Source organism: Hippocampus guttulatus, chromosome 16 (genome assembly GCF_054856545.1).
Source record: "Hippocampus guttulatus isolate MCC_2025c chromosome 16, RoL_Hgut_1.0, whole genome shotgun sequence".
Lineage (NCBI taxonomy): Eukaryota > Metazoa > Chordata > Actinopteri > Syngnathiformes > Syngnathidae > Hippocampus > Hippocampus guttulatus.
The window spans coordinates 13276850-13299649 of NC_141276.1; the positions used below are offsets into that span (position 1 = coordinate 13276850).

The 22800-nt window shown below is 47.9% G+C and overlaps 2 protein-coding genes and 1 long non-coding RNA gene across 3 annotated transcripts in view; 2 read left to right on the forward strand and 1 right to left on the reverse strand.

The window, feature by feature from the left end:
• Positions 1-6552, forward strand: part of cep112 (centrosomal protein 112) — a 132753-nt gene extending 126201 nt beyond the window's left edge. Inside the window, exon 27 of the mRNA XM_086132518.1 lies at positions 6454-6552. Coding sequence (XP_085988644.1) covers positions 6454-6475 — 22 coding nt within the window. The 3' untranslated portion in view covers positions 6476-6552. The remainder of the gene's footprint in view (positions 1-6453) is intronic.
• On the reverse strand, positions 1420-9511 carry LOC147193262 (uncharacterized). Its single transcript, XR_015103171.1, has 4 exons — positions 9269-9511; positions 7148-7366; positions 5210-6880; positions 1420-2463 (listed from the first exon to the last, which is right to left on the reverse strand). It is a non-coding gene; the product is annotated as an uncharacterized LOC147193262 (long non-coding RNA).
• axin2 (axin 2 (conductin, axil)) lies at positions 6584-22289 on the forward strand. Its single transcript, XM_086132519.1, has 10 exons — positions 6584-7392; positions 9296-9418; positions 12638-12740; positions 14425-14565; positions 14653-15155; positions 15666-15839; positions 16236-16454; positions 16608-16742; positions 17241-17408; positions 21010-22289. Exons 1-10 carry the CDS (start codon positions 6584-6586, stop codon positions 21134-21136), a joined length of 2502 nt encoding a protein of 833 aa, XP_085988645.1. The 3' UTR covers positions 21137-22289.
• The last annotated feature ends 511 nt before the right edge of the window (positions 22290-22800 follow it).

Sequence of the window (22800 nt, forward strand, 5' to 3'; positions counted from 1 at the left end):
CCCCTTAGAGGCCATTGTCCCCACCTCCCCCCCTTTGTCACCTGCTTTGAAGATCTAGCCTCCATTTCCTCTCGCGGCAGTTGCTTGTGGCCCGGGGTGTGTACACACCAAACAAACTTGAAGCAGAACTCTCTCCCCCACCCTCCAACTCCACCCCCTGTGCTACATGGACTGCCTCAGCTCCCCTCTTTTATCTACTGGCTTTTCCTTGCTGGGTCTGCGTGAGTTGACTTCTTCCTCATGGCCCTGCTTGATAATTGCGGTAAGCTTCCCTCTTGGTTTCATTTTCCATTGTCCCCCCCCCCCCCCACCCCCCACCCCCAAATTCTTGGCTCCGACTCCAGATAAAGGGATGAATACTTCAAAGGGGTCTTGCGGAAGAGTTTAACCCCGAGCCGAGAGGAACAGCACACAATACTGTAATTGAGAGTAGTTAGTGATCACAGGGCTGCGAGCTCCGGCCAGGACAGCGCACACACTCCATTGTTTATGGCGGCAACTGAGGTGGCCAGTAGCCGTTACGACCGCCATAAAAAAAACTATATAGGCCTCTAAAGTTGTTGAAAAGGATGTGTTTTCATGACTTTGGACAGCAGCGACAAAAGCGGCTCTGTCTCGTCCATACATGCAAATAAAAGAAGCAAAATTATTCAGATGTTTGATTTAAGTATACTTTCTAGTCGTAGTACTATTTGTGGTGGCGCTGAGTGTGACCTGTCACGTGAATAATATATTCTCCGACTGAGCGATGGTTCGACCCCGTAACCTTTTCTCCGCGAGCCCACTTTCAAAGGTCTTTTTTTAGGGCCAGGAGCCAAGAACGCCCCTGGTCCCGGCTCAGACGTACCAACCTCAAAGGGGACCTCCCGTGAGCCATATAAGGGGTTGACAGGGCAGGACGGGAGAGCCCAACTGGCCCCCGCTTCTGGCAGGGGGTACACGCCAAACCCTGCTGGGTTTTCTGCCAGAGGTCAGCCGACGCACTCTTGCGCAGGGTTCAACAGCTTTTATAAGTGTAGCGTCACGATGTACATCAGCTATCTTGAGTGCCTTGGGTGATGGGAAGCATTAAATTGTGATCGGGCTTGCCTGGTACTTTTTTCACTCCGATTCAAATTGTTTCATCACCCTGAATAGTTACGGTGCATCGAGTACACACTGCACTGGCCATCTATAGCTGAATAAACAGGGACATTGTCTGCATTACATTTGATGTTTTATAATCGTATGACCCACATCAGTCGCTTCTAATTCACCCTGCTAACGGTTTATCTATATCCATAGTTGTAGCTATTAGTCACATCACCATAGACCGCAGATGTCAAACATACGGCCCGCGGACCGGAACTGGCCCCCCATGGAGGATCGATCAGGCCCGTGGGATAATTTAAAAGTGAAAAAATGCACTAGACACAGAAGGAATATTTTTAATAGACTGCAATTCATGGATTATCCGCGAGGGGGTCCGATGTTTTATCAGAGTAGAAGACAACATTGTTTTGATCAGAGAAGAAGACAACAGCAGTCTCAGTCTGTCACTGAGACAGACCCAACACAGCAGTAAAAGCCTGCTACCTAATTGCTAGCTAGCGAAATAGCATTAGCATCAAAGCCGTATTCCGACGGTGACTTTGTTCAACAGATGCACGATGAAGGCGGCTGAACTTTTATGTCCCGAGAAGCGACAAGCTTTTGCCAAGATTAGCCTGACGAGGAATACTATAGCAGAGAGGATGTTGGACCTGTCAGCAGATTTAGACAGCCAATTGAAATAGAGTATCAAGTCATTTTGTAAAAGATATGTTTGTTAAATTTCAACATTTTCCTAACGTTCTTATACTTCTTTATACCAAAACAACGGAAAGGCATGATATTTTGGTTATTTATAGCAGAGTATGGTGTAATTTTAATGGTCCGGCCCACTTGACATCTCCCGAGGCCGTATGTGGCCCACAATGTGAAATGAGTTTGACATCCCTCCCATAGACACATGCACACTTTACAGTATATCCAGTACAAGAATCTCCTAAAAGCGTATTTAATGTATGAATATGTTCGTTATCGCAGTCGTAGTTTGAAGTGGTGTAGCACTGCCTAATATTATGGTTACCATATTTAGCTGCACGAAAAAAATATTGGGACACGACCCAGGAGTACCCTTCTCCAAAGGAGATGTGATGCAACCCCCCCTCCCCCCACAACTCAAGTTAATAGTTTGCAGGTTTCTTAGCATGTATGCAGCTTGCTTTATTCCAAGACCTCCAAGGATCAAGAATTATCGGCAAACACAAAAAACGCCTCCACCTCAACAGTGTCGACAACTTCATTGTATGTGCCGCCAATCGGAAGCAAATACTTGTGGCTCACGCTAATCTGTGCGCGTCTGCATACGTTTGTTGCTGGGATGTAGTGTTTCAGTCCTTGAAAGTGACTCCGGATCTTCGGCCAGGCGAGCTTTAGCCACTGTAAAATGTAAAAACAAACAAAACGGTCAACTTTAACTTTGATAACATATGATGAGGCAAATGCTCACATCACTTCCCGTGTTTGTTATTCTTCTCTCGTTCTTGTTTCTTCCCGTAACATCGCCTTGTTAAGACTTCTACTCTTTGGTTATGGAGGGAAAAAAACAAGGCAAAAAGGAAAAAGGTGCTTTGCTCACTAAAACAAATCTTGGATATCAAGGTCTCTGCTGCAGTGCTAAGACGTTACATTTGAAACGTCAGGTATTTGTGAGCGTAGAAGTGGCAGTAAAAGTAAAATAGAGTGAAAATAAAATAAAAATGGCTTCTGAATGCTGATTGACCTTTCAGTAATCTCAGTCGGAACTTCTTTTAGCGGAAGTGCTGCAAAAAAAAGGCGCTCAAATGAAGTTTCGTGCGTTAAGCTTTCCATTTAAACTCAAGAGGTTTTGTGCGTGAGCGTTAGGTTTATATCAGGTAGTGAGTGTACCAAATTGGCGATAATAGCGGCATCGGAATGGCGACTGACCTATTTGGGTCATCTCTCGAGCTACTTCCTTCATATCAATGTTTCTCAACCTTCACTGATGGTAGCACACCACCAAACAAGAAGAGGTTTCCACAGTGGAAACGGGTAACGTCTTTAATTCATCATCCAACATTTGGAAATCCAGCCAATGTTTCCCATTGAAATGAATGGGAATGCAATTAATCAGTTTCAGCCCCAAAACAACGTTGTAGTTACTTTATTTTTATTGGTGTGTGCTTAAAATAAACACTGTCAAATAAAGAAGAATGTGGAGATGAAAAAAAATGACACGGTGTCCTTCATGCGTTCGCTAGCCCATACAGCTAGCCTGAAAATTGGGATAATGCTTTTCTCAACCCCAAAGATGCTTAACAGAAGTTCACACAAACGAAGATACGGTTAGAAAATATACCTTTAGCCTCACTAGCATTGTCACCAGCGAGTTATTGTCCCATGGTTGAATTTGGAAGCCGAGACTCGATGGCTGGGACCTGGCTTGGCCCTGCTAGCTAGTCGCCGCTAGCTTCTGCTGAAGGACTTCTTTGTGCCTCGCTACAAGGCTCACGTTTTTTTTGTTTTCCAACTTGTCATTGTTTCTTGACACGTTCAGCATAATTTGATGTTGACAAAAAAAAGCGCAATACAAAATTGATTTAAGATTCTCACAATCGTACAGAAAGTAGATTTTGCGGCAAACTTACAAACATGAATGCCGTTGTCATGTTTAGCTCTGGCTACCTTTTTTTCCCCCTTCTTTTTTTCAACAGTCACGCAATCGGGCGAGGTGCTAACACCATCGCTGTCAAGTTTCACGTTGATGTTTATGCAGCGTAAGAAAAAGCATAATTGCGCGTTCACGCCAAGATGAAATCGGTGCCATAGTTTCTCCTCAAAAATGTTTTGCGTTACTTGATTTGTCCTTAAACCAGGTCATTTGTCATCCAAGGTGCCCTTGACTTCTGAGTTTAAATCGTTTGTTCCTTGACTGAGTTTTGCATGCAATTTAGTCGTGTATAATAAACATCAATCAATAAGTAAGTTCTTGTCTCAATGTATTCACAAATATACTTCAGTGTGGAATGCGGGCCTGTTTAGTTGAACACAGGGTTGTTCGTCTGTTGTCTGAATGATAACAGTTAAGGAACAAGCTAATTGTACCTCCTGGAAGTGCATTTATTGTTCCGCCTGCTGCTATATGTCGCTGGCATGGATAGATGAACAAAGCTACATTATTTGTGGTAACAAACCAATCGTTTTTGAACAAATTAAGTGTAATTGGAACATTTCCTGAGACACACCTTATGCTGTTTTCCAGCAGAGGTTTGTCATGACAACTCTAATGAACCTTGATACAGCCGAATGTTGCAGTCAACACACTGATCATTCTGCTAACTCTCCAAGTGGAGTGACATCGATGACTGCGGCGTTTGATCGGGCTAAACGCTTATTACGATGGCTTTTAAATGCAATCCCAGTCGGATCTGAGGTTTGCTGCTCAAATTACATGCTATCAAGGGGGGGGGGGGGGGGGGGGGGCACTTGTCTCAGCTTGGGTGCGTGTCGCCACTGACAGGCGCTGTTGAGTGATGTTTTTCTCTGTGCAAGTCTGCAGATGGTCTTTTTTTTTAATGCGTTGCTCTTTATAAACTTTTACCTTGTGTGGATTTATTGCACAGAGTGAAGGGCTTCTAAAAGGCGATGTGGTGTGCTGTTAAAAATCATATTAGAGCGAGCCATTTGTTGCACGTCTGTGCATGCGTTGTTCATCCCCGAGGCTTCCAGTGGGTTAATCTCGCAAACTATGCAGCGAAAAAGAGAGCGGGTAAAAAGGAGGGGTAAAAAAAAAAAAAAAAAGCTTTTCAAGTTGATGTAGCAACAGAGGGATTGCAGCGATAATGTTATTGGGGCGGTGGATCAGTTACTTGTGACGCGCCAAAGCCTCGAGGGAGTTGGCGCAAGATTGCTCGCCTTTGATAAGGTCCTGGCCACGCACACTCAACCGCAGTGTTAAAAAGAAAAAGAAACGTCGTCTAAACCCGCCCCCCGCGATCCAGTTGTGCGTGCCCACGCCGAGTCGAGGCGAGGACTCCACGCGACTCATTTGCGCTAACTTTGCAGATTTTTTTTGTTGTTGCTTTGGAGGGGGGACGTTAGACGACGCGGCCGGCATCGCGTTGGGTTGTTATGTAGCTTCCAGGACCCGCCGGTCGGCACTTACTTTGAAGTGAGGGAGGAGGGAGGGAGTCGCCTTGAAGAGAAGAGGAGAGCCACAGTTGCGCCATGGCAGCCTGAAAGGAGCAGGAGGAGGAGACTGCGAGGAGGAGGCGGAGAGAGGGAGAGAGGGAGGAAAGCGCTGTTTTTCAGCCCCCTTTTCCCTCTCGCGCTCGCCAGTTGCATTTCCCTCTCGGCCGAAGCGTGCACGGACGGAGCCGAACGTGGCTACCAAACCAGCCGGAGGAGAGGGGTCTCCCCACCGTGGATTATAAAGCCTTACGTGGATACAATTGTGACTTTTTACTCCAAAGAGAAACACCCGGAGTTCGTTTGTGGAAGGAGCGAACTCGTCGGGCTCGATGGTAAGTTTGTGCTCGCCTCCTTTTTCTTCTTCAATGGAGTTCACTTTGATGTGCCGTTGACTCGCCTTTGAAGTCGCCTTCCAAGCCTGTTGGGAGGGGGAGCGCTTATTTTAGAACATTTTCAACTCCAAAGGAAACGCTCAACCAATTATTTCGATTTAAAGTCGCTTTCTTATTGAGAGCAGTTCATATTTTTGAAGTTAATACATTTTCCAGGACCTACTGCTCACATTGGACATCTTTTTTACGCAGGTTTGGACCTTAAAAAAAGTCACGCACAGAAACACATCAGAGAACGTAAATTGTGGTTCTGATAGTTTGATGCCGTAGAAGTAGTGAAGAAACTCAAATTAATCCACCGGTGTGCAGAAAACTTGGTCAACTATTTCTTGGTCACGTTTTTTCCTGAATTTTGGACGCACTTGGTCCCACATTTGAGTCTCGCAGGTACTCGCTTGTGACTCGGGACGAAGACGCGATGAAGCACATGTCGCGGCGGATCGGAAACCACGTCTGGATTTGGGTTATCTTTATTCAGATTCATCCAGGCCGTTGAATGGATCCCAAATCGTAACCCGAATGTTTATGTGAGATGTTTGACTAGTTTGATCGCTTCATGGTCAAACACTGCATAGTGAATGCAGCTTTATCTAATCTTGTATGATGACGCCTTATCACAGTTCTTCACCAAGTGCTACATCAACATACATGTGAAACTGAAATGAAATTAGAGATGTCAAATGTGCAGCCATGAATTTGCCTCCTACTATGTGGACTGTTTTCTTGTAAAAGTTATCAAGGAGGTGTGTAAGGGGATGGGGGGGCGGCTGTCCCTTTGAGGTTGAGGCGGATCAGGTTTTGATTCGATCAATGTCTTGTGTTCTAGAGTGAAGACAGGCTGCCGGTGAGAAGCTCCCTGTTGACATAAAACAGCGAGGAGATTACAGGCGAAGCTCAGAAGGCGGAACAACACGCGCTCACTGGCAAGGCGTCTTCTCCCGCCGCCTTCAAGAGCCATGAGCTGGCTGCTTGTGGACCACATCGCCAGCAGTTTCCGCGAAGATGCTCCTCGACCCCCGGTGCCCGGGGAGGAGGGCGAGGCGCCCTGCCACCCCGGCAAACGCACCATAATGAAACCGGAGACCACCAAATCCGTCGCTTTCAGCCCGCCGAGCTCCTCGGCCAGGCGGAACGAGGATGGTCTCGGGGAGCCCGAGGGGAGCGCCTCCCCGGATTCGCCGCTGTCCCGCTGGACCAAATCTCTGCATTCGCTCCTCGGGGACCAGGACGGCGCTCTCCTGTTTCGGACATTCCTGGAGGCGGAGAAATGCGCCGACACGTTGGACTTTTGGTTCGCCTGCAACGGCTTCAGGCAAATGGACCTGAAGGATACCAAAACGCAGCGCGTGGCCAAAGCCATTTACAAGCGCTACATCGAAAACAACGGCGTCGTGGCCAAGCAGCTCAAGCCGGCCACCAAAACCTTCATCCGAGATAACATCAAAAAGCAGCACATCGACTCTGCCATGTTCGACCAGGCGCAGATGGAGATCCAGACCAACATGGAGGAGAACTCCTACCAGATGTTCCTGTCTTCTGACGTTTTCTTCAAGTTTGTGAGGAGCGGCGGCGAGAACACCAATCACGTCAACCCCAACGGCCTGAGCGAGCTGCAAGTCATGTGCGGATATCTGCCCACGCTCAACGAAGAAGAAGAGTGGAGTTTCGATTTCAAAAGCAAAACGGCTGCCGGAGGGCTGCTGGTGAAGACGCAGAGGACCACCACGTCCGTGAGGGGCCTGGAGGTCATGGAGAGGGGCTACAGGTAAGCTTTTTCACCCAGATTCAGATTTGGTTCAGAATAGCAACGTTGTGTAGTGGCCGCCATTTTTGGGGAATTTTTTGAAAACCAATTAAGCTTCCGTCTTGTGCGCTAGTTGAGTCGAGTGTTTAGGACAAGTCGTGACACAAATTTTGGCCTGCCTGAAAAATTGTTAGATATTTTGAAACGAAACCGGTCAGCCAATTGTAGAAGCAGGTTCCCCGAGTAGATGATGGGGAAAAAAATGTAGCTGTACTGTATTTTTTTTTGTTGTTGTTATTTTTTACCAAATTTTCCGAAGACCATGTCCCACAAAACCATATTTTCAAAAAGCCATTTTTCCCCACAGCACCCTTCTCAGATTTTTTAAATTGTTGCTGCTTTGTACGGAGTTTGAAGTGGCCGGACTTTTTGACAGTTTTTCATTTCCATTGCTAGTTAGGAGCTGCAAGCCGAGTGACACCTTGGAAAAGGCCGAGGTCCTTTTCCATTGCTGTTTTTTGCCCTGTCACCATCCTGAGCAGCAGCAGTCGCCTGTTACTGGCACTGGCCCGGATTTCCGGCGCTTTGAAATTGTTCCGCGGAACTTGGTCAATGGTGGTTGGTGGGTGGGGGGGCAGGTGGCGGGCTGGCTATCATCTTCCACTGGAAAAGTTCACAATCCAGGCAGGGCTGACTTGGCTTCCTGATGACCGCAATACTTTGTTCGCGCTGCCGCCACTTTGACCTTGACGTATTTTGGCAGCAGAGTTGATGATGATGACGATGATGTCATGCATCTTTCTCGTGGCCTTTGTCACGCGCGTGAAACTGACGGCGCATTGAAACACGCGTTTACAACCTCATAAACAAGATAATCTGTCGGTGAGTTGCTTTTGGTGAAATGGCCTCCAAGGTTTACAACTTGACAAGTCATCCAGCGGGTTCATCCTCGAATTCACAAGCTTTTTCGAATTGTCTCAATGCCTTTTCAGCCATTTCAGCCCCTTCCCCTGTCATCATCCAGATTCAAAACATGTGGAAGCCATTTCTTCCTTCTCCTTGTCTCTTTGCGTCTTCTAATCTGACTCTTTGACAACATGAAAAACCAAAACAAACCCAAATGGCAGCCACCGCAGTTGAAGATAAGCCCCGCCCTCCTCCACCAGCCCGTCCTCGCTTCTTCTTCCCTCTTATTTGCGTCAAGTCTCCTGTGATTCCCTCCGCCTTTCTCCACTTTTATCCTTTTTCATTCTTTGGAGAAGTCAGGGGTGCATTTGGAGCGAAAGTGAGGCGAAAGGAGCTGAAAAGGAGGATGGCTGGGGGGGGGGGGGGGGGGGGGCTTAGTGCACCTCTTGAAATAAAGCGAGGGAGGAGAAAGGATAAATGAGAGGGGAAGAATGTGGGGCCAGCTGTGTTAAATACCTGACTCTTTGCGAGCCCCTCTGAAGGTCAAGCCTGGAGCTGGGGGCCCAATACAGCGTTAGTCATTCTAGCCCACCCCTCTATTTCATTCCTACTCTCAGCACACACTCCCGCGTCGGCTATTCCCCCCCCCCCCCTCCTGGCCACTCCTCCTGGTCTCCTCCCCCTGTGCCGTGGCAAGGATGCCTGCACAGCGGGACGTCAACGCTGAGGAAAGACTGAGTGCGAATGAAGGAAGTGAAAAGAGGGAAGCTGCTGGCTGCCGAAGATGGAAGAAATGGGGCATAAACGAAGAGGGGTGGGGGGGAGGATTCCCAGCCCAGTTGAATTTGAATTTCAGGTTGCTAAGGAGCCATTTAGAGGCTTGGCTTCCATCACCTTTGACGCAAAACATGAGTTCGATGCAACCTCGGGGTGCCCGCCTGTGAGATTCCATCAAGTCGCTTTATCAGCTTTGCCTTGTGTAAGCACTCACCGGATGTTGCCCGGCTGTGACTTTCAGGCCGTACAGGGGAGGAGACGTCTGCCACATGGGCTCGTTTGCGCCGGTCAGCAGCACCAATGACAGCGAAGTGTCCAGCGACGCCTTGACCGATGACAACATGTCTGTGACCGACGGCAGCGTGTAAGTTGAAAAAACTTTGTGGCTCACATCCCGGTCGGCATATTGCAGCGAAAATGCACAAGGGTTCACGTTAGATGTGTTGTTCGTGTCACTGTCAAGCCTATGACCAAATTTGGGCAATCTCCTAAGTTTCACCATTTGATACTATTGGTCAATCCCGCAAATTTGACAAATTATTAACTAAAATAAAGTGTAGCTTGCCCAAATCAATGTCTGAGTAAACAAAAAAAATTGACTTTTGGTAAAAAAATCGATTTGGATTTGCTGATGCTGTCCAATAGTATCCATGCCTATTTCAATGCCGAGACTAGTGCTGATACTTGCCATGACTTTTTTGGAGACCTCTAAACCAGGGGAGTCAAACTCATTTTTGTCGCGGGCCACATACTAGTTACGGTTTCCCTTCGCGGGCCGTTATGAATTTTGGGAAACCCTATAAATGGTTTATCCCCTCCACATATGACATACACAGCACAACAAATTGATGAATAACTAGTTTTAAAATCAGAAGTTAAGAATAATGACTGTTACTGTGGATTACATAGGACAATTTGAACATTTGGTTCAGACTTTCGCAAGCGTCATGGAACTTGACATGCTTCATTTGCTTTCACGGGCCACGTAAAATGATGTGGCGGGCCAGATCTGACCCCCGGGCCTTGACTTTGACACCTGAGCTAAACATTACTTTCTGTCACTTGTGTTTCTGTTTGGAGTACCACAACTGTGGATCGTAGCAGCATCGTATTGTTAGTCACTCTTCAAACGCTCGCTGGGCCAACAATAGGCCTATTCAAAATCATCAAATCGAAGACAATTGAACATTGTCACCGTCACAGGACCAATGAAAATCAGTCATTTAAAAATCACACAACACAATTGTTGCTTTGGCAATGTTGTCTTAAAAGCCATGATGACATTCAACTTTTGGAAACCCTTTTGTGCTGCTGTTGAAAGGACAAAAAGTAACAGCAGCGTATCGTAATTCACAGACCGTAATATTACAGTAGCCACCAATACGTTCACTGTAGCCCTTTTCAACACCTTGCAAAACGTGTTGAAAGATGTTTGAGTCTCGAAAAGAGTTATGTTGAGTTGTGAGGCTTAAGTGGTCTTGCATGATGTCAGAAAAGCTCCAAAATAAAAACGCCAAACGCAGCAAATGCGGCCATCTGGGTCATGCTCACGAAGCAGTTGTCAGGAATCATCGTTGTAATTCCATTGACCGTTTTTCAAAACGCCTCATGCCGATGTTCACGTCCCTCCAAGGCATACTATGCCAAATGACGCCTTCGCCGAGGTGAATTGGCGTCATTAGGTCACGTCATCGCTCAAAGGCCACGAGCGCCGCGTGAACTTTTGGACAGAATGTGTAATCATTGTGATTAGTCACGATGGAGTCACGTCACGTTGGAAACACTCACGTTGGGACTCCGTTGCAAACCTGTTTTTACATCAAGAGTCTCCCATTTGAGCAATGTTGCTGCGTATCTGCTTCAAAGAAACCGTCGCCTATTTTTTTGATTTGTCTGTACTTTACGCTGTCCTGTGACCCCCACGCCCCACCCACCACATCATCTCATTTGTTCCCATTCCCTATCAGAATGTCGGTTTAATGGGCCTGTAAACATGTGAATCTTCTACATGCATAAAAGAAGGGAATAGAAAAGAAGTTGGGGTGGGAGGGGGGGGGGCATGAGAGGACGCAGTTGGGTGGGAAGAGAAAGAGAGCGGCGGAGGGGGAATTTCTTTGCTTATATCTTATTTATGGATTTGCTTGGACTCTGGGGAATGCAGCTGCGCGCAGACTTCAAACATTACCTTATCTTACAAACCAGCCTTTTGATGTGCGGAGATCAGAGGCAGCGCTTGCCAAATGAAGATTGGGGTGGTGGTGAGGAGGGTGCGTCGGTGGGGGCCAACCACGCTTATGCGCATGACTGTGGCATTTCAAAGCAAAAGTAGAAAAGTGCTGCTCACTTAGGCTCGGTCACCAGGAAACCCAGAAAAGACACAGTTTTCACTCTTGTCAAGTGCGAGGCCGTTTGAAGCCGGGCGGCCCCGTAGATACGCTTTAACCGGGCGGTCAACGCTCATCACGTCTGGTGTGCAAACGCTCCTTTCGCAAGAAGAGAATGCCATCAATGTGAGAGGAAAAATGGAATTGCTTTTCTATTAGGGATGGACTCAATCGAGGTTTCGGTGCCAGTTTTGTACCGATCAGAATAACGCTGCTCCGAGGAGTTGTGCCATAGCCCAATTGGGATAGATTAGAGCTCAACTACTCATGGTTGTCATGTTGACTAAGCCTGTAACGCAAAGCACGCTACTTCTGAAGACGCGAAGCTGTGTGTCGCCTTTGAAATGGCAGAACCCCACTCCCGGAGTTTGTGCTTCACTCCAGACACAGTTAGGGATAAATTTGAATTAAAAATGAGATTGAAGGCTTTTGACTGGAGTGAGCAAAACTGTGGCGACCGCGGATGCTAGCTTAGCTGCGCTAAGTAGAGAGGTAGAGAAAAACAAACTTGGCTAAGCAACACCGTGAAATTGCAGGCCCTTTCATGTATTTGAGAAAAAAATCTAATTGTGTATCATATCATAGGTCAGAAATGGATAGTAATCCATCAGTTTGTTGTGATAATGCCATGAAACACAATTTTCTTTTTTAAACAACTCATTCACTCCCAAAGACGTTTTTAAACGTCTTTTCAGACTTGGTCTAGAATTGGCTGGTATCGAATGAGTTAACGGCCCTCTTGAGGGAAGCCTCAACTACCAAATGAGTTTTGACACCCTTGACCTAAAGGGCAGCGCCGTGCGTACTTGCGGCGTTGATAATGACAACAGGAATGGAAGAACAGAAACTGGACGGAGGATTCCCGGTGTCTTTATGATGCCGCGTGCTCCTCCACCATTTTCCTCTTGGCTGAGTACAATGGCGGCTTCAAGTGTGCTGCGATGTCACCCTAGCAGCCTCCATACACACTAAAATGGAAACATAAGTCAAGACAGCCTGGCTAATTGAACTGAACTCTGTGTACCAAAACAGGAATTGCTTGGCAATTCACGCCCGCGTAGCACTTCTTTTAATCGCCTATTAAGCCTGAGAGATGAGTAACGGCATCTTCCTCGATGGCTGTTTTGATCTGTGAATTTGTCTGACAATGACTAATTATTCTGGCGCTCCGTTTGATGTTTTTTTTTTCTTTCTTCCAGAGATGGCATCCCTCCGTACAAACTGAGCTCCAAGAAGCTGCTTCAGAGGGAGATGCAGCGCAACATGCGCATGAACAGCCAAGTGTCTCTGCCTGCTTTCCCCGTAAGTTGATTCGCACGCACGTACACGCACGCAAACTGCACACATGCCACATGCGAGACTTTTTCAACCCGGTGCCGCGGTGTCATTTCCATACCACCCTCTGTTCCGAGGTCTCGTGGTTCTATGAATAGTCGCACGTCGCAATCTCAACAGCACAGGCAAAGATCTGAGGAGGAACGTCAAAGTCCTTGCCTCCCACCCACACACACACGTACACACGGCCTCTCGCTACCTTTGGTGTCACCTCCACCCCCCCGTTAGGGTTCCTTGAAGTCTGCGGGAGAGCAGGAGGCCTCTAAGCCGTTTATCGCCACCGTGCTCACAACGCGCCGGGGTTCTTCTTCCCCCAACCAGTGATGCAAATATGGAGAACACAGTCGGAGAGAGTTGAGGGAAGATCTTGTGCCGCTTTATCCCGAGGGCTCTGAAACGAGCCCAACAAAAACACAGATACTCAAGACGCGTTGCGGCGCTTTGATCCGAGGATGAATGGAGCACGCGCGCAGGAAAGTGACAACTTCCAACAGAGCTGGCCCCCTTTTTTTCTCTCGATCGCCGCCCCCCCCCCCAACCCCTTCCCTCGGAGGTGAGGGATCTAAGGGAAGAGTTTGAGCGTGTCATGTGAGCTTTGAGTAGGTCAAAGGGGAGTTGCTAGCTTAAGGCACCTAATGGAAGCTAACTTGAGGTTTTGGAAGAAGTGTGAAAGCAAGTTATCTTGTGAAAATAAACTCGCTGTAACCTCGAGTTTCATCACCGTTTTGACACGCACCAATTTTTGGGGGGAATAGATGTGCAGATTGGCTCTGGCAAGTCGTCTCCCGCTCTGGCGCGCGCGCGCTTTGCTTCATTTTCACTTTTTTCGCCTTGTTGTTGTTTCCCCCGTCTGATTTTTGGCGATGGCTGCCATTCCCTGGGTGCCGCACGCAGCCTTGGGCTCCATCGGAACGCTTCTTTTGCTGACTTTTTTTTCTCTCGCCTCCCCTTCATCTCTACTACAAAGGGACGGGAGAAAAAAACAACAAAAAAAGAAAATCAAGAAAGCCTCAGTGCAAAAAATGCAAATAATTTAATATGAGCACACGTGTGTGTGTGTGTGTGTGTGTGTGTGTCTATATTCTGTCACTTTAGTAGCTCAAAGCTGCCCAGCGTGTGACAGGGGAGAGGGAAGGGGGGGGGGGGGGGATACATTATCTCAACCTTTCTGATCTTGCATCCTTTTTTGTGACACCTTTTATGTGCCTCCTTTGCTCTCTTCACGTTCCTTTTCTCTGCCCTCCTGCGCGCATCTTTGCATCTCGGGCCTGTTTTTAATCCCCTCATCCTTCCTCCCTGGAGTTCTCTTCTACCCCCTGTCGATATGTGCCTTTTTTATTCCGAAATGTAAAGCGACTGCTTCCCGTCTATCTCTTCCGAACACACACACAGACACACCTCCATCACCTCGTCCTGCCCCTCGCTGCGTTTTTGATTTTTGACGGGAGGACACTTTGAAGTGAGATGGCTTGAAAGAGCCCCGCTAAGGATGGTTGAGGGAACCAGCCTGTTGTGACCCCGCCCCCTCCCATCCCCCTCCCACACCCTTCTTTTGCAACCACACTTTTATTTAAAAAAAATTTTTTTAGGACAGCTCCATGCAGCCTTCAACGACGGAGCCGCAGCTGACTGCTTTTGCTTTTCTCTGCAGCGCACCCGCTGTCCACCCAAGGAAGGCATCCCAGTCGAGCCGGCAAAGTTTGCTGCTCAGCTCATCTCCCGCCTGGAGAGCCTGAAGAGGGAACAGGACACCCTCAGCTCTCTGGAGGTGAGGCTGCAGCAGATTCAGGAGGTGTGTGTGCTTCTCACTGAAGTCAAGTACACATTCATGGTTTTGTTTTCTTTCAGTCTATTATTGAGAATTTTTGTTTATCACTAGGAGGAAGAAAGAGAGGACACAGAGATAGTAGTAAGTGCCCAGCAGAATCCCCCGCACCCGCTGAGCCTCCTCCCCGGCTCGTCCGAGGAGGACCCGCAGGCCATCCTGGACGAGCACCTCTCGCGTGTCCTGAAGACCCCCGGCTGCCAGTCGCCCGCCGTCATCTGGCACTCGCCTCGCTCCAGTTCGCCCGACCACCGGCCCTTCCCACGAGCAGGCTTCGGACTCAAGGCTTCCCTTTCCGGTCCCGACCAGGGGACCTTCACGCTCACCCTGGGCCCCGGCGGGACCCTCGTGAGCAGGCAGAGCACAAAGCACATCCACCACCACTACATCCACCATCACACCACCAAGACCAAGGAGCAGTTTGAGAGGGACGCCGCCCTCCGTGTGCGCACTCTGTGCTCCACTAGTGGCGATTGCCAGCCCTGCCAGCCTTACCAGCGCAGCCGCAGCCTGGGCCGGGAGATGTGCGGCGCTGTCTCCACCGACGCCGGCATGGGGTCAGTTGACGAAAACAGACACCCTCTGCCCTACTCCCGCCCCCACAAAAGCTAACTCTAGCGACATACATGTTTTGTCATGCAAAACATCTCAGTATGGATGAGCGGAAGGAGCTGTATTCTAATTTTAAAGTCAAAAAAATTCAATGTAGCGTATTTACTCTACCGCAGTGTCTCTTAAATCGGGACGGGAAAAAAAGCAGGATGTTACAGAAGAGCATTTCTTGTATTTTAATTTTGATTTAATGCAAGTTAATCTTTGAATAGGTGACGGCTATTCAAGCGTTTATCCCCCCAAAAAAGCAACAATTCTTTTGAATGAGCTACTTTCGGAGTTTTTTTTTCCCCCTAAAAAGAAAACCACATGTTTTCCAATATGGCTCTGATTTTATCCTCTCAGCCCTGTTCGCTAGGCTGTCCCAAGTCCTGACCAACCAGAGCCTCCCGCCTCACCTGTTGAAGTGATTTGCTTAGCGCATGAACTTGACCTAATAATAGTTTTGCTCGCAGGCGTTCCAGCTCCCTGTCCAGACGCGTGTGTCGCTCAGGGCTTGAGGATGGCGCGGCCGCCAGGTGCGGCCAGGAGTGCGGGCCCCTACAGCTGCCCACCGACACGGCCGATCCCGCTCAGAACGTCTTGCAGTGGATCCTTGAAAGCAAGCGACAAGGCCGGCACAAGTCAAGGTGAGCTCTGGCGTTGATTTCACGCAACCAATTTTCCTGTTTTGGGATGCGGTTAGAAAATAGAAGGATAGGAAAGTAGACCATTTTCCTACCTCACTCTCTCTCCAATAATGTTTTCTTTTCGGTCAGACAAAGCAAAAATGTCTGCAGTTGCGGAATTTTATCACTTTTCGTGAGACAAAGCAAAATATCTGTCGTAGCGGCAGGTGCCAGTTAGGCAGATAAGTGCCAGTTGATGTGCGTATACAACCTGGCCCAAGAAATCTGCAAATAATTCTTGCATGCAAGTTTTATGATGGCTTCACGTTTTACCCTCGACGGTTGGCATTTTGGGAGTTGTGTGATCTGCCTTCAATTCGTCGTTGTTTTTGTTTGTTTGTTTTTTTGGGAGTGCAGCACCCAAAGCACCAAAAAATCTTTTGGCGGCTCCTCGGCCCAGACGCACACGTGGGGCGGCGGCGGCAACTGTGCCCACCTTCGCAGCCACCAGCCGTCGCAGCCGTTCATCCAGGACCCCGCCATGCCCCCCTTACCCCCTCCCAACACTTTGGCCCAGCTGGAGGAGGCATGCCGCCGTCTCGAGGAGGTCTCCACCACCAAGAGTGCCAAGCAAAGGTGCGTCTTGCTGTCAAAGGATTTAACGCATTCAGTACCGGCCAATTCTAGACCAAGTCTGAAAAGACGTTTAAAAACGTCTTTGGGAGTGAATGAGTTAATTACGGTCTTGTGTCGTGACTCTGTTATTGATGATGATGATGTCGTCTGCAGGCATTCACTGTCCAGTCTCCAGAGGGATAAGAGCCACCTTGTGCCTTTACAGAGTGAGGGGTCCGTCCCTATGTCTCCTGCCAATCCTCACCCCCCCAGCAGCAGCAGCAGCAGCCTCTGCCCCCAATCAAATGAGTATGTCGCATCATCATTGACCGCGATGAAACATCTGCATGCACTCACTCAGAAGAGCAAGGAAAAGACCCCTTTATTTGAGGCCCCATGCACACAACCATCCGTGTCAAGCTCGAACGTGCAGTCTCAGCGCACCAGCTGACCGAGACGTGGCTTTCATTCACATGGATCATTTTTACTGGCCGTCCTTCAGTGAGCCGCCAGTTGGCCGGGCCGAGCAGAGCTTAGCAAAGAGACGGACGTCTCCCTCTGAAGTGGGCCTACAAAGCCTTGGACCGAGCTGAAGGGGAATTGATAACGCCGGAGCCCCACCCCCGCCCTTTTCTTCGCGCACACGCACGCACACAACAGGGGAAGCGCAGACTTAGGAGCACTACTGGGTCACACAGTTACAGCCAGTCTGTCTCTCTTTTTTATTTGGTCTGTGTGTGTGAGCCAACTGTTCCTCGCACAGCCGTCTTCTCACACCTTTCGTCCCCGCCTCTCGATGTCTTGCAGCACTGCGGAGTGTCTGAAGGGTTTCGCAAGCCACGGGCTGTGCAGCGGCGAGACGGTGGTGACGTACTTCTTCTGCGGGGAGGAGATCCCTTACCGGAGGACCATGAAGAGCCACAGTCTCACCCTCGGCCACTTCAAAGAGCAGCTGCGCAAGAGGGGCAGCTACAGGTGTTGCACTGCTACTTTTGACACATTTATAGTCAAGAGCGTTTCGACCATGAAGTCGCATCTCCGAAGGCATCGCTAGTACTTTGTGCTGCTCGGTTTTGTTTGCTGTCGGTTTCCGTTCAGGTTTCAGCAGTGGTCCTTTTGCGTTGTTACCACCCGGAAGTACCCTCGCGTTTGTTGTTTACAAACACCCTGAAAGTTATATCGAGGGAATGATTTCCACGCATGTGCCGAGCTTCGTCAGCATTGTGGCTGTGAGATCGTTAGCGGTCTGGCAACGCGGTGCGGTGTTGACACTCCCAAACCCAACAGTTCCAAGCATGCCTGACCAATTTGGCTGACTTCAACCGCCGCTACGGCACATCATTTCAATGTTTGATTTTGATGTGTGATTTGAAAGAACTCTAAAATTAAGTTAGCTTCTCCTCTTCATATAAGCAGTAGAATCGTACTCCTCTTTGGTGAGTAGGTTGCGTCTCCACAAGCAAATGCCGATGTCTCCTGTCCTATGCTAGGCAGCTTTACATAGCACATTTCATACACAAGGTACCTCAACGAGCTTCGTCGTTAGAAAACGACATTTAAAGGCAACGGAATTTAAGACATTTAACTCATTCACTCCCAAAGACGTTTTTAAACGTCTTTTCAGACTTGGTCTAGAATTGGCTCGTACTGAATGAGTTAAAAAGATGAAAAATTTAAGACATTTAATAGCAAAGTAGAGAAATAAAAAGTAGTTTGATAAAATTGGTAAAAGAACATATGCTAACGTCTGTTTCGGGCTGTTGCGTTCAATGCGGCAGAATTTTCGCCGAGGCGAAAATTGCTGATCCAGCATCGATTTTGGGGTGCCTTTTCAAAACATTTGTTGCCATTGTGACATTGACTCGGGTTAGGGTCAGCAGTGAGTGGTGAGTTGGAGTCAAGATTGATGCCAATTTATGGATATCGATGACATCATTGTTTTGGAGCTAGGAATCATATTTTTGCTTGGTGGGGACTAGCAACCTCTGGACATCGAGTGCAGTCAGTTTAGGGGTTTTTTGCCCTGTTGATTTGGGTCTAATCTGCATTGAGGGGAGTTGCGTTATCGGTTGGGTTCAGATTCGGGCCTGTGCGTGCGCGTGCGCACATGTTTTGGGAGGTGAAATGAGAAGGACAAGAGGGAGGGCGGCTGGTGTCGGGGGTTAGTGGGAGAGCTTGTACTGCAGCGATTTGGGTCCCATCTGGTATTGATTTCCATGCTAAGGCACACTTAATACGCGGCTTTGAAGCCCCGGCCGCTTTCATTTCAACCAACAAAGACTCTCACAAATGGCCAGCATGCAAATGCTTCACTGATGCTATCGGGGGGGAGCGAGGGGAGGCATTCCTCCTCCCGCTTGTTCTCCTCCCCTTTCAGCTATGATGTGTGCACATTTGTGCTCGCGTTGTATACTCATGATGTTGACGTATTGTTTTTTTTTTTTTCCTCATGTGTTGGCCGTGTAAGCCAAGTGAGATGTGACTTTGTCTGAAGGCAAAATGATGAAGCGCGCCTTATTGCGGCCATGCTGGGGCCACGCTGCTGGCCTCTATGCCAGCCGTGACATGAAGATGCGCGTCCGTAATTGGAGAGGAACTGTAAAGTTTGCAACACGAGTGATGACGAGCACAACCTCACCGTGCCTTGTATTTCCCCCCACCACCAACCCAATTCCTTCCACTGTTCTTCCTTTGCCTCTGGCTCGCCGTCTCCACTTCCTCTGTCGTACCATCTGCATTTTTAGTGCGGGGGGCAAAAGAGTGCAGAGCGGCAGGCAGGCGCTTTAATAGCAGCCAGAGAATGTGTGGACTTGGGTCATTTCTTCAGCATGGCAGCGGTTCAACAAAGAACAGTAATGCTGCACCCTGCCAGACGATATTGGTGCCAGATGTCAGTGCAAGCAGCGAGATAGTGTGAGGGAACGAAAAGAGAGGGGTGGCGGGGGGGGGTTTGGGTCAGATGTAGCCACATAAAACGTGCCAGTGGAAATTCAGGCTCTGTGTCTGCTTCTTCCCCGGCTAAAAGGACCCTTTGATGATTTCTCTTGAAAGACTGAAAAGACATGATTTGGCTTATTCAGGAATGCGTCAGGGTGATGCTCGTAATTATCAATCGTCTTGTGTGCTCAACACGTCGACGCCGCATGTGTGTGTTTCCACGTTGCTGCTTTTCATTAATGGCCACCTGCGTGCTCATTGGCCTACGCAAAGCCCACCTCCCACCCGCAAAATACCCCCACACCTTCCTTTCCCATGTTTTTCCTCAAGACTATACTTTTATAAGAATTGCGTGTTCTCGTTAAAAAAAAAAAAAAAAAAAAAGCAAATGCGCACAAACATTCCAGTTGAAACCACACACATACGCACGGTGCAAATCAAGGCCTTTTTTCCATTACATAGTTAATGGGTGAATTCTTAGTGAGGACCCCCCCTCCCAGTTAGTAACACACCCCTGCTGCTTTCTCTTCCTCAAAAATGATGATGGTGCTGGGTTGCATCAATGAAGTCATAGCACACATGAACCAGCCCTGCCCTCGCCCCCATGTGGAAAGTTTGTTGTCGTCCGATGGAGAACTCCGAAGAGAGCAAAAAAAGTACAGGAATCTTAGTACGTGCACGGTGCAGATCCACTTTGTCTTTTGGAGGGTTTATCGCTCAAATATCAATGCTGACAAAAAATATATATATCAAGGTTACAACGGTATCGACATGACGCTTTGCGGTTGTGGACTAGTATGTGCAGCGGCGTAAGAATCTGTCATCACCAGCAAAAACTTTCCCCCCTGTGTGGGGTTGCTTCTATTGACAACAAATGATGATTTGTTTGATTTAAAATAAAATTGTCTGTTATTGCACTCTGCCAACATAAATAGTCCTGCCAATGGGGGCATTAAGCATAGAGTTAGCCATTGGCACGACATGCTAACCAGCCAAAGTGCAATCATTGATTTGACCAAAAAAAAAAAAATGTACAAAAATAATAATAATAATAAAATGAAAGAAATTAAGCTGTTTTACTGTTTCATTTCGTCATTTTGTCGGCGCTAAACACAGTTAGGTCGGATATACAAACTAGCGCAAATGACTGACCACTTTTTGCCCGCGCTAGCTTGTTAGCTTGGCATCTGCATCCTGTTTGGAGACTTAATGTGTCATGTAATCACATGACTGCACCTGAATATTAAGAGCGGCATTGACAGCCCCCTCCCCACCCACACACACACACGTACACGTACACACACAACAGTCATCCTCATCTGATGAACCACAGTAAAGTTAGCTAACCACTGACCATTGATGTAGGCCAAATTAACGGTTCAGAAACACCTATGAGGTGGAGTGATGTCTAAATGAAAGGTTAGGGCTGTCGTAGTGCCTCATTGTTGCCTAATTTAACAAAACATCTTGTTCACAAACTTCGAAAGTGAAAATCAATGCGTACGTTTGCTTATTCTCTGTTAATGCTGGAGTTAAGTCAGAGTACAATGAATGTGGTAATCTTTTTGTTCATCATGTCTTAAAACCCTGAAGAAGAGCTTCCGAGTCCTAACGTCATGTCCTGTCTCGTTTGCCACAGGTACTATTTCAAGAAGGCCAGCGACGAGTTTGAGTGCGGCGCCGTGTTTGAGGAAGTGTCAGACGACGGCTCCTTGCTGCCCACCTATGAGGGCAAAATCCTGGGCAAGGTGGAGAGGATGGACTGAGACCAATGAAGGACGACCGAGCGAAAGCTCTCTGGAAACGTGTCGGCAGACACCGAAGGTGAATGACCACTCGTCAAGCAAGCAAGCGAACCGAACCGCCCCGTCCCCCCCACCGTGCCGGCGCCTTCCGTGCCACTTGTATTGTAGTGTAAAGCTCTCTATTGCTATTTATTGAAGATACCCCAGCCCCACAACTTGACACTTCCATGGACATGCTGCTTGGTGATGGGCGGAAAAACAGAAAACAGCTCCACTTTGTTTTTCTTTTTTTCCCTTTCCTATGATCATCACTTCTACAAGCAAGGATATATCTATTTTTTTTTTTCAGGCTGCAAACTTCACAAATACCTCTGGTGTTTTGCTCTTTGTGCCCCCCCCCCCCCCCACTTTTCATTTTCTCTGAAGAGTCACTTTCATCATTGACGTCTCCTCTCTGGGACTCGCCTTGATCCGTCTCGTTGCAGTGCCTTTGTTTGAGTGGCGCAGGCGTTGCACAAATAGCCTTCGTTTCCACGAAGACCCCCCCCCCCCGACATCCCCCCTTCTTCCCCCATACACCCTCCCTCCCAAAAAAAAGACATATTTACACCCCGAAGAATTTTGACCAACAGAAGCTCAACAACTTGCTCTCCAAATGTGCTTGTGTGTGTGTGCGTGCGCGCGTGTGTTTGACCGAGTTGACTTGTGTGCAACTCAGAGCTGGATGATGAATGATGATGATGATGCTGTCGTGTTTGTATGAAGTACAGCAGCTGTACCTACATGGATTCTTGCCGTGTTTGACCCCGTTTTAAGGGGTCCCTTTACTCCCTTGATTTTCACAAGGGGCTGAAAAAAAAGGAACTAAAGATATTTTTATGCTTTTTTTTTTTTTAATCCCTATCTCGTTTCATCATCCTTTTATGTTTTATAATATTTTACATGGCTTCTTCGGCTCCACTTAAAACTGTAAATTATGCGTTCCATAGAGCTCGGTACTTTAATTATTGTAATTATGAAGAGATGTAGCCTCTATTAAAATGTTCTATTTTTCAAATGAGCAAATGGCTTCCTATGGTTTACTTGCGGTGGGGAGTCTACGTATGGATGGAACTTGATTTAATTGGAATGTGTGTGTGTGTGTGTTTGTAATTTCAATCTGCATCCACCCTGCTGCGGCGAGCGCAACTCGCTGGATCCTCGCTGGAGAAAACTCTTGTCAGATTTGCATCCATTATCAGCTCTTAATTTACTCCCTGTTGGAAATTAAAGCACATTGCATTAATTTGGCCGCCAGAGCCCGGCTGTATTTTTAAGCGCGAGCCACGCACGCATCTTAAAGTGCGCGATAATGAGACCGTTAGGCAAAACATGCTATTTACACGCTAAACCGCTTGGCCCTCAGCGGCAATTTTGTTTTTTAATTTTGTCTCACACATCCATTGAGTTCAGCCATAATGCTGACACTCAAAATGACGTCACGAGACGAAACAACATGGCGTCGCCCAGTAAACAAACAAGGCGTTACTAGGTTAATACCGACTTCCTGTCTCGGGGCTCGGGCACGCCACATCCATTCGCCAGAAGACGTGTAATTACAGCGGCTTGCAAATATGTAATTTTAATTTCAGAAATAGCCCGCTTAAAACGGCACTGTGATGTAGTCGCTAACAAACACGTAAATA

What these genes read in the sequence shown, in the direction of transcription:
- axin2 (XM_086132519.1), top strand. Translation starts at nt 6,584, where the DNA reads ATGAGCTGGCTGCTTGTGGACCACATCGCCAGCAGTTTCCGCGAAGAT. An exon ending in TCTGTGACCGACGGCAGCGT is followed by an intron (nt 9,419 to 12,637) that starts GTAAGTTGAAAA and finishes TCTTTCTTCCAG; the next exon opens with AGATGGCATCCCTCCGTACA. An exon ending in CGCAAGAGGGGCAGCTACAG is followed by an intron (nt 17,409 to 21,009) that starts GTGTTGCACTGC and finishes CGTTTGCCACAG; the next exon opens with GTACTATTTCAAGAAGGCCA.